The 12,296-nt window shown below is 37.2% G+C and overlaps 1 protein-coding gene across 1 annotated transcript in view; it reads right to left on the bottom strand.

Annotated features, from left to right (window-relative positions):
- Positions 1–12,296, bottom strand: part of LRP1B (LDL receptor related protein 1B) — a 2,070,284-nt gene that overhangs the window by 1,142,868 nt on the left and 915,120 nt on the right. The window contains exon 5 of the mRNA XM_043894665.1: positions 8,390–8,518. Within this exon, the coding sequence (XP_043750600.1) occupies positions 8,390–8,518 (129 nt within the window). The remainder of the gene's footprint in view (positions 1–8,389; positions 8,519–12,296) is intronic.

Raw genomic sequence — 12,296 nt, 5'->3', positions numbered from 1 at the left:
TCCAGTCTTTTGACTTTCCTTTTGTTGATCATCAATATTCTAGTATCCTTATTCTGCTTCCTGAATGTTTAGGAAATTGCTTAAAACATCTGACAAACTTTTACCCAGCACATACTCTGTCGCAGGCACTGTTATTTCTCTGTCACGTACAGCTTACCATAAAATACAACATTTTCTCCATGCATATGTGACTTAGCGAAAAACAACAAATCTTGATTTCTATGCTGCTCTTGGTCTACAAGGCTTCCTCCTAATCACAATTACTCATATAGGTCATGTCACCAAGTATCATTCACAATTATGCCTCAATGAAATGACAAACTGTGCAGGAAGTAATCCTTTGGACTATCTAAAAATAGTAAGAATGCTAAATAGTAAATCTTCACATTGTCAAGACATAATCACATATCATTCTGCAGGGAGCTACTCTTAGCTATATGGTAGACTAAAACAGGTCTGACCCAGTAGCTTCATAAACTACCAAGATTACCAAGACTTAATATTACCCTTCCTAGGAATATTTAAATTTTAATGTGGGCAATTATTTAAAAAAAATAAAACAACAATGCAATTATGCTTTACTAACTGAATTTCAATCATCACAAGTGACTGATGAGACTATGATACTCTGAACAGGAGTTCTTCCATTTCCCTTCTTTTTTTTTAAAATTTCTGGGCTCTTCCCTTTCCATACAAGTACCAGCCTATTCCCCCTACAAGTAGATCCAGTCTTGACAGAAAACCATGGATGATTACTCCACATTCCAAAAGGAAAATTTAAACTATTTATTAGTAGAGGATAATAGATGTTAGAAGTAGGAGCCATAGGAAGATATATTTTATCTCTCTCTTTTATCAACTCTAGCAAAGTAAGAAACTGCTATGAAAACAATTTCTAACATTATTTGGAGGTGTGCTACTATGGATTATCAGTTCAGTTCAGTCACTCAGTCATGTCCAACTCTTTACAACCCCATGGACTGCAGCATGCAGGCCTCCCTATTCATCACAACTCCTGGAGTTTACTCAAACTCATGTCCATTAAGTTGGTGATGCCATCCAACCATCTCATCCTCTGTTGTCCCCTTCTCCTCCTGCCTTCAGTCTTTCCCAGCATCAGGGTCTTTTCAAATGAGTCAGTTCTTTGAATCAGGAGACCAAAGTATTGGAGTTTCAGCTTCAGCATCAGTCCTTCCAATGAATTTTCAGGGCTGATTTCCTTTAGGATTGACTGGTTGGATCTCCTTGAGTCCAAGGGACTCTCAAGAGTCGTCTCCAACAACACAGTTCAAAAGCATCAATTCTTTGGTGCTCAGTTTTCTTTTTTTTTAAATTTTATTTATTTAGTTTTTTCATTTATTTTTATTAGTTGGAGGCTAATTAATTTACAATATTGTAGTGGGCTTTGTCATACATTGACATGAATCAGCCACGGAGTTACATGTATTCCCCATCCTGATCCCCCCTCCCACCACCCTCTCTACCTGATCCCTCTGGGTCTTCCCAGTGCACCAGGCCCGAGCACTTGTCTCATGCATCCAACCTGGGCTGGTGATCTGTTTCACCATAGATAATATACATGTTTTGATGCTGTTCTCTTGAAACATCCCACCTTCGCCTTCTCCCACAGAGTCCAAAAGTCTGTTCTGTACATCTGTATCTCTTTTTCTGTTTTGCATATAGGGTTATCATTACCATCTTTCTAAATTCCATATATATGTGTTAGTATACTGTAATGGTCTTTATCTTTCTGGCTTACTTCACTCTGTATAATGGGCTCCAGTTTCATCCATCTCATTAGAACTGATTCAAATGAATTCTTTTTAATGGCTGAGTAATATTCCATGGTGTATATGTACCACAGCTTCCTTATCCATTCATCTGCTGATGGGCATCTAGGTTGCTTCCATGTCCTGGCTATTATAAACAGTGCTGCGATGACCATTGGGGTGCACGTGTCTCTTTCAAATCTGGTTTCCTCGGTGTGTATGCCCAGAAGTGGGATTGCTGGGTCATATGGCAGTTCTATTTCCAGGTTTTTAAGAAATCTCCACACTGTTCTCCATAGTGGCTGTACTAGTTTGCATTCCCACCAACAGTGTAAGAGGGTTCCCTTTTCTCCACACCCTCTCCAGCATTTATTTATATTCCAACTCTCACATCCATGCATGACTACTGGAAAAACTATAGCTTGGACTAGATGGACCTTTATTGACAAAATAATGTCTCTGCTTTTTAAAATGCTGCCTAGGTTGGTCATAACTTTTCTTCCAAGGAGTAAGCGTCTTTTAACTTCATGGCTGCAGTCACCATCTGCAGTGATTTTGGAGCTCCCCAAAATAAAGTCTATCACTGTTTCCATTGTTTCTGCATCTGTCTGCCATGAAGTGACGGGACCAGATGCCATGATCTTAGTTTTCTGAATGTTGAGCTTTAAGCCAACTTTTTCACTCTCCTCTTTCACTTTCATCAAGAGGGTCTTTAGTTCTTTGCTTTCTGCCAAAAGGGTGGTGTCATCTGCATATCTGAGGTTATTGATATTCCTCCCAGCAATCTTGATTCCAGCTTGTACTTCCTCCAGCCCTGCGTTTCTCATGATGTACTCTGCATATAAGTTAAATAAACAGGGTGACAATATACAGCCTTGATGTACTCCTTTTCCTATTTGGAACCAGTCTGTTGTTCCATGCCCAGTTCTAACTGTTACTTCCTGACCAGCATACAGATTTCTCAAGAGGCAGGTCAGGTGGTCTAGTAGTCTCATTTCTTGAAGAATTTTCCAATTTGTTGTGGTCCACACAGTCAAAGGCTTTGGCATAGTCAATAAAGCAGAAGTAGATTTTTTCTGGAACTCTCTTGCTTTCTTGATGATCCATCAGATGTTGGCAATTCAATCTCTGGTTTCTCTGCCTTTTCTAAATTCAGCTTGAACAACTGTAAGTTCATAGTTCATGTACTGTTGAAGCCTGGCTTGGAGAATTTTGAGCATTACTTTACTAGTGTGTGAGATGAGTGCAATTGTGCAGTAGTTTTAAGCATTCTTTGGCATTGTTTTTCTTTGGGATTGGAATGGTAACTGACTTTTTCCAATCCTGTGACTACTGCTGAGTTTTCCAAATTTCCTGGCATATTGAGTGCAACACTTTCACAACATCATCTTTCGGGATTTGAAATATCTCAACTGGAATTCCATCACCTCCACTAGGTTTGTTCATAGTCATGACTCCTAAGGCCCACTTTTCTTCGCATTCCAGGATGTCTGGCTCTAGGTGAGTGTGAATGATCACACCATCATGATTATCTGCGTCATGAAGATCTTTTTGCATAGTTCTTCTGTGTATTCTTGCCACCTCTTCTTAATATCTTCTGCTTCCGTTAGGTCCATTCCATTTCTGTCCTTTATTCTGCTCAGCTTTGAATGAAATATTCCCTTGGTATCTCTAATTTTTTTAAGAGATCTCTAGACTTTCTCATTCTATTGTTTTCCTCTATTTCTTTGCACTGATCACTGAGGAAGGCTTTCTTATCTCTCCTTGCTATTCTTTGGAACTCTGCATTCAAATGGGAATATCTTTCCTTTCCTCCTTGCTCCTGCTTCTCTTCTATTCACAGCTATTTGTAAGGCCTCCTCACACAACCATTTGGCTTCTTTGCATTTCTTTTTCTTGGGGATAGTCTTGATCCCTGCCTCCTGTACAATGTCAGGAACCTCTGTCCACAGTTCTTCAAGCACTCTGTCTATCAGATCTAATCCCTTGAATCTATCTGTCACTTCCATTGCATAATCCTAAGGGATTTGAAGAAAGCAAGTGCTTTGGAAACAATTTCTAACACTCTTTGGAGGTGTGCTCCTATGGGTTATACAGGTATTTTAATTTGTCTTTCTAACAAAGTGTTAGTTGCTCAGTCGTGTCCTACTCTTTGCAACCCCATGGACTATAGCCCACCAGATTCCTCTGTCCATGGAATTTTTCAGGCAAGAATATATGACTGGGTGGCCATTCCGTTCTCCCAGGGATGTTCCTGACCCAGGGATTGAACTCTGGTCTCCTGCATTGTGGGCAGAGTCTTTACTGTCTGAGCAATAACTAAGAGTTCCTGCCTAAAAGTCTCTCCTTACCCTCACCCAAATCAGTGAATACCAAAGCATAAGTTGTAACAGAACCCCAAGGTTACTTAATGGGCTCACTTTTCTCTCTACTCTGGTTCCACTATGGCAAAGAGGTATGCTCTGTCTCCCACATGGTACCATTTAAAGCAGTGCCTCTACCCTGATGAACACAGAATTATTTATTTTTCTGCTACTTTAGTGCAATCAGTAAAGCCCTATAGGTACCACAGAACTGAATGCTGAGGTAAGTACTTGTCTTCAGCAAGTGATGAGGACATTGCAAAGTCCAGTTAGAGGAGACTGAACTCATCAGTTCATTCAAAATTACCAGTAGTTCATAAATTAAACACCCTTAACTATTATTTTTACTCTCATAGGTTCTGCATTGGCCCACTATCAACCACGGGGGCCCACATTTAACACATAATTCTACAACAAAATCAGCCTAAGTTAAAAGAAAGTTAAATTTTAAAAAGAAAACAGAATAAACAAAGAAAAATATTTCATGTTGAGAGTTGATGTCATTATTATAATTGACTTAAAAAATATAAAAAATATACAGGATGTCTTACTGGATACCTATAGATGCCTGACAGTTACTAGTTTTTAATGTTTGTCCATTCTAAAGTTATGAACAATTCATTATGACATTCACATTCTAGCATGCCTCCTCCCACCTAGTGATATCAAGTATGCATAGTTAAAGTTTTTTTTGTTTTTTTTTTTTTAACATAGATTGCAGACTTTCTTCGATTTGGAAATTACCTATTTTGGTATCACACAGATACTTGGACTAGGTTACCTTTGAAGTTTCTCTCAACTTTGAAACGCTTGATTCTATATTGCAGTAACCAGGTCAATCTTACTAAGTGTAGAAAAAATTTTGTCTGTACTGCATGGATTATCAGGTATGATAAGGCCTCCTGCCTCATATTAATCTTCTCTTCCATCTGCCACACAGACTAAAATGTCCCCTCCTATTAGAAGCATTTCTTAAAAGAGATCTTGAATTTTACTTGGATTTGGTCATTATATTACAAAAGAGGGACAATCAATTAACTTAATTTTCCTTATTACTACCAAATATTACATTGAAAATAATGTTCCACAGGCAAGCTTTGAGGGTGACTAGTTGGGGAGCGATCATGATTTTATTTTGTGCTAAGCTAGTTCACCACCTTAATAGTCGGTTCCCAACCTGCTGACTCTGCCACTCTGCCTTCATATAAAGGGCTACTTATGCTCAGACATTTTGTTTTCCCTTCTATTATCTAGTAAGGTCTTTGCAGAACTTTCCTTTTGTGTGCAATTCTAGCTACCTACTGTAGTCTTTGGGTTTGATTTTTTTTATTAATTAATTTATTTAAATTGGAGGTGAATTACTTTACTATATTTAGTGGTTTTTGCTATACATTGAGGAGAAAGCAATGGCACCCCACTCCAGTACTCTTGCCTGGAAAATCCCATGGATGGAGGAGCCTGGTAGGCTGCAGTCCATGGGGTCGCTAAGAGTCCGACACAACTGAGCGACTTCACTTTCACTTTTCACTTTCCTGCATTGGAGAAGAAAATGGCAGCCCACTCCAGTGTTCTTGCCTGGAGAATCCCAGGGATGGGTGACCCTGGTGGGTTGCTGTCTAAGAGGTCACACAGAGTTGGACACGACTGAAGTGACTTAGCAGCAGCAGCAGCCATACACTGACATGAATCAGCCATGGGTATACAGTGTCCCCCGTTCTGAAGTCCCCTCCCACTTCCTTCCCCATCCCATCCCTCAGGTTGTCCCAGTGCACTGGCTTTGAGTGCCCTGTTTCATGCATTGAACTTGGACTGGTGATCTATTTCACATATGGTAATATACATGTTTCAATGCTATTCTCTCAAATCATCCCACCCTTGCCTTTCTTTTTAATTATACAAATGCATTGTTTAACTATCCATGTGACCATTAGAACTAGTCAGTATATGTTATAGACTTGTACTCATTTACTATATTACTCATTCTTCCCCAATTACAAACCACAGGAACTTTCCCATGAAAACTGTGTATTGTCCTAATTATATACTCCAATATTATCATCAAGCCAACCACCTAGAAGTGAAGGCATTTGTATATTCCATCATCAATGGTAGAGTCATAAAATCTCCTTGATGCAGTATTAATATCATGTGCCAGCCCTCTGGTTACATTTCTTTTTGTCAGAAACCTGTCCGTGTAGAAAGAGAAAAAGTCCTTCTTTGAATAGGGTTTATCACACAACATTCTCCCTGTATATTCACAGAGATATTGTGTGGATCAGTAAACAAAAAAGCCTTCTACTTCTTTCGTTTGTCAATATACTAAATCAGAACTCTCAGTGGTGGAAAAAAAGAATAACATATAACTTGACCTACATTTTTCTGAAGGATTACACCTGAAAATAAACAGGGTCTCATAAACCAAGTTAGCAATTGAAAAAAATAAACTAAGAAGTAAAAGAGTTCCTTTCTTGGTAGTTTTCTGTACAAATATGTTTTGTAAATCATTAAGCATACTATCTCAGAGAAATAGTTGAAATTGCAACATAAGGTTATGATGTAAAGGAAAGCAGCAATAGCTTGGAGAGCAAATCCAATGCTCAGCTCAATTTAGTTTCAGCAAAGGGAACCCAGTCCCATGTTTAATTTCCCATTTGCTAATAAAAGGGAGTGGGGGGGGGCATTAATTAATTTATCAAAACATCATAATTTGAAAATGCATGAGATGAAACCTAATTTGGAGGAAGTTAGAAGATGCCAGATGGAATACCATGTATAATCTTTTCATATATTGTCTCCAAGCTAATTCATTTCATGCACATACACATACACAAAACAGTGTTATCCTATCATCACCAGAATACCTCATTAGCAAACCAACAATACTTAGGGTTTACTTAGACTGAACACCGTGTAGAAAAGGTAGGCTTTATATGCATGTAAAAGATAAAGGGAAGGCAGTTTTGAAACACGAAATAAAAACATTTAAGAGGACAACACTCGTTTTAGTAATCTTAATTAGAAAGAACAATTAATTATTTTTCCTTTCTTCCTTCCTCCCTTTTTCCCATAAATACATACTGAATACTTACATGTCCCAGGCAATTTCCAGAACTGAGTAAGTAACAGCAAACAAAATTGACAAGTTCTGTACTCTCATAATGCTTACATTGTTCTGGGTAAACCCAATGATAAACAAGTACAAAAATAAGTTAATTTCAAATGGTAGTGCTATAAAGAAAATAAAACTGAAAAGTCATACTGTTATAGAATAGACACGAATAAATAAGTACAGTTGGAAATAAGGAAAAATAAGGAAATAAGATAGTGTTGGAGAGAGTACACACCCTTAAATAGAATGGTCAGAGGTCATTCTGAGTGTTGACATTTTAGCTAAAACTTGAATGATAAGAATGTGACTATCTTAGGGAAAAACATTGTAGGCAGTTCAGTTCAGTTTAGTTGCTCAGTCGTGTCCGACTCTTTGCGACCCCATGAACCGCAGCACGCCAGGCCTCCCTGTCCATCACCAACTCCCGGAGTCCACCCAAACCCATGTCCATTGAGTCGGTGATGCCATCCAACCATCTCATCCTCTGTCGTCCCCTTCTTCTCCTGCCCTCACTCTTTCCCGGCATCAGGGTCTTTTCAAATGAGTCAGGTCTTCGCATTGTGGGCAGATCAAACAACAAATGAAAAGACCTCAAGAAAAGAGAGAATGGCTGAAGGATAAGCAAACCAGGCTCTCTGGTGTGTGATAAAAGAAGTAGTAGGAGATGAGATGAAAATTAAATGGTACCAGATCATTAGCCTTTAGTGGTCCTGTGAGAAGTTGGGTTTTATTCTCAACATAAGTGAAATTATTGGGTGATTTTAAGCAAAATAATGGTGTGGTCTGGTTTATATTTTAGCAGATAACTTTATTATGTGATACATGAATTTTAGAGGGAAGCAGTAAACCACATAAACCATTTAGGAATCTATCATATAGTCCAGGAGAGAGAAGGGTAATTCAAATCAATTAACCCATTTCCTTTGAACAGGTTTTTTTGCTCATTATAAAACTTCCTGTAATGCAAGGAGTTATGTAGTGATCAGTGACAACTAAAAGAACTGCTCTGAGTTTGTAAGTATGGATCAGTGAATTAAAATGAAGGAAAAATCTATTTCTTCAAAGTCATATTGCTTTACGATATTTCTAATGAAAAGGAACTACAAACAGGGAATTAATTCTGGAAGGACAAAAAATAGATAACTTACCATTTTTGGCTTTGCAGGATCTATTGTCTGGCTGCAATATGTAGCCTTCCACACAACTGCAAGCATAGGATCCATACGTATTTATGCAGGACTGGCTGCATGTACCATAAATAGCACATTCATCTTGATCTAAAAGGAAAATTGGCATCATTTCTAAGGAGATTTATTGTTGGGTACTTTTTTCCCCCTGAAGAATATATTTTTTTCCCAAACTTTGGAAATAGGCTATTTTTTTTTTTAAAAGAAAGAGCCAACTCCAACATATCTTTTCAAACCACAGAATCCGAACATAAAATTCATTATTATTTTAAGAGTTACAGACAAGATCAAGCTTAAAATAAAGTCATTTACTTTAAAGGAGAATTTGTTTGCATTTTTGATGGCCAGGCTAAAAGTCCTTGGCTATTTGTACAAAGGCATTACATGCACTCTGATGAATATTTGCTCAAGAGTTCCAGTGTTTATAAATCTGGCTTTTTCAGTATTTTAACAAAGAACTAGTCTGGAAACATAATTTGCAATGAACACATTAAATGAAAGTTCTGGGCCAAGATATGTAAACCACCTTCACTAAATCAAAAGAAGGAAACTTAAATATTCATCAAAAGAAAAATTTTATCTTATTTTTTATTTTAATATCTATGGTCCTTCTCCTATTTCTTCATTCCTTCCACTCCCAATACTTTTTTCCTCCAGCATTTGTCTAAACCTCTATTAGCAGCAGGTACCTAATGATTGTTCACCAACCAGACAAATTAAAATTTAAAAAAATCTGTCAGTTAATAATTTAGACAAATGTGTATTCAGCCTGTCTTGTGTACCAAGCACTATTCTAATCCCTTAAGAAACTAAAACTGATAAAACATGGTTTCAACATCTAGGTGAAACAAGTCTAGTGAAATAAGAATCTCATTTCTATGCATTTCCTCATAATAAAGGTATTCTAGCTATGAAAGAAACAGAGAGAGGTAAATGAACCTGCTTGGAATTGAAGGGAGGATGTTAAGTGAAGGCTTCATACTGAGCTGAGATTAAAGGATGATTTAGATTTCCTCAGACTAAATAAAAATGGATCATATGGAAAGAGGTATTGCAGTTAAAGAAAACAGCATGTGAAAAATCATTGGGATGACACAGTAGGGATTTCAAACAAGTGTAAGTAGTCAAGTGGAATAAGGGTAAATATAGGGAAATAGTAAGAGGTAAAATTGGGAAAACAGTCTGGGGATGAGATAATGAAATTATTTGCATGCTGAAGTGCTATAACAGTATAGGCATTGGGGAAACATTAATTATAGGAGTTTTATATCTACTTTGTATTTTAAAACTAAATAAAGTCCTATGAAAAATGGATTAATGAATATAGAGAAAGAATCCTGGAAAATTACCCATGTGCTAATTTCATATGACAAATTGTGTTTAGAAGTCATATTTTGAACTATAGTGGCAGTAACAATGGAAAAGTAGGAATAGACTCAAATGTTTTAAGAAATAAAAAAGACAACATGTGAAGACTAGATATGTTGATAAGTGAATGGTGGTTTAATTTATAAGAAATATAGATTTGAGGTGGCTCAGAGGTTAAAGCGTCTGCCTGCAATGCGGGAGACCGGGGTTTGATCCCTGGGTCGGCATCTGGCAACCCACTCCAGTATTCTTGCCTGGAGAATCCCATGGATGGAGGAGCCTGGTATGCTACAGTCCATTTGTGTCGCAAAGAGTCGGACACGACTGAGTGACTTCACTTCACTTCACTTCACTTTAAGGGATACCATGGTTTCTCTGGTTGCTCAGAGTAAAAAATCCACCTGCCAATGTAGGAGACTCAGGTCCAATCCCTGGGTCGGGAAGATCCCCTGGAGAAGAAAATGGCAACCCACTCCAGTATTCTTACTCGGAGAATTTCCTGGACAGAGGAGCCTGGCAGGTTACTGTCCATGGGATCGCAAAGAGACAGACATTACTGAGCATGCACTCACACACTAGAGGATATCATGGGAGGAAATAGTAAATTTGATTTGGATGTGTTTAATGTGAGATGTCTGCAGAGTATCCTTGAGTAAATGTTAATAAGTAGTTGGAAATATGGGACCAGTAAATAATACAAGGTGAGATTGGTGTTTGAATTTCAGAGAATCAATAGCATATGGATAATAGAATTTAAAAAATAGCAGAGACTTGATCCCACAAAGAGAAAGGGTAAGTCAGAAAACAGGTATAGAAAAATCCTGCAGGATAGCAATATTAAAAAGGCAGGCAAGAGAGAAATCCATGAACCTCCTGTGAAGAGTGTTACGTGGATTAAACTGCCTGGGTATAATAAGAATATCTATTTGGTCTTTGTTCTCAGTTTCTGGCAGAGTTTCTAACCCTTGTAATCTTCTGAGTTATACAAAGTAGCTTCTGTTAATTATACTGAGGCCTTCTGAAATACTCTCAAATCTAAACTAATGAGGTAACTCAGAGTGGGACCACAGATAATCTCAGAATGGGACTGGTCATCAGAAAGACCAAACAAGTGATCAGAGGACAGAATTCTCAATTCCATCCTCTGACCCCAAGCAAAGAAAGGAGTTTACTAAGGAAAAGCAAAAAAATTCCTGAGTTGTCAAGGAACATTTAAATTGAAGCAATGAGCCTCTAGGATAAGAATATCTGGGCTCTGGAGATCTGCATTTTAGTTCCAAAGCATTTTACTAAAAAGAGGTGAAGACTTAAGTAAATCACTTAATTTTTCTGGGTCTCACTTTTGTCATCTTGTCATGAGGATTTTAAAAAATATTCTCTGAGGATTTTTCTAATTTTAAGATTCTGTTTTTAAGGTAAAAGTTAAAATATTAAAGCAGAGTTGTAAAGTAATGAGCAAAGCACCAATTTCTTCGGAAAATATTCTATATATAAGTGTTGCTGACAATCTAGATATTCTTCATTTTTATACATAGATTCTATATTCCATGTTTTCCTTATATAGATTTTATATACCATATAAAATAAGTTTTTATATTGTGGATACACATACACATACTTAAATATATAAATATAATAGAGTTCTATAGAATGGAGAAATAACCTAAAATAGTTCAATATGGCTGTGTAGAGTCATTTTGGGAACTAAATATTTGGTGTACAACATTCATGAAAGCAAAAATTAAAATATAAAAATATAAATATTTTATGTTAATTAGTACCCAGTTCAGTTTCCCAGTCATGTCCGACTCTTTGCAACTCCATGGACTGTAGCACCTTAGGCTTCCCTGTCCATCACCAACTCCCAGAGCTTGCTCAAACTCATGTCCATTGAGTCGGTGAAGCCATCCAACCATCTCATTCTCCACTGTCCCCTTCTCCTCCTGATTTCAGTCTTTCCCAGCATCAAGATCTTTTCTAATGAGTCAGTTCTTCATATCAGATGGTCAAAGTATTGAAGCTTCAGCTTCAGCATCAGTCCTTCCAATGCATATTCAGGACTGATTTCCTTATTTCATTATTATTGCTATTGGTCAAATATCAGTCACCGGTATTACTAATGCAAAAGTTGAAAGAACATTACATGACTACTATTAACCTAAATTGGTTAATAACAGATTACTATACTGTAACTACATAACAGGTATAAAATATTGAGGTTAAAGTAATTAAATTCAAAGTTTTAATGACTAAAACATACCCCATGTTGATATGTCTAATGTTTGACATTACTGCAATATGAATTGAAAATTTATATCATTGTATGAGGAACATAAAATATGGCACAAATGAACTTATCTAGAAAACTGAAACACACTCACACACATAAAGAATAAATTTGTGGTTGCTAAAGGATAGAGGCAGAGGGAAACAGATGGAGCGGGAGTTTGGGCTTGGTAGATGCAAAGTATTACATTTAGAATGGATAAATAAAAAGGTC

The sequence above is a fragment of the Cervus elaphus genome, chromosome 33, assembly GCF_910594005.1.
Source record: "Cervus elaphus chromosome 33, mCerEla1.1, whole genome shotgun sequence".
Lineage (NCBI taxonomy): Eukaryota > Metazoa > Chordata > Mammalia > Artiodactyla > Cervidae > Cervus > Cervus elaphus.
This window is presented reverse-complemented; position numbering and strand designations above follow the sequence as displayed.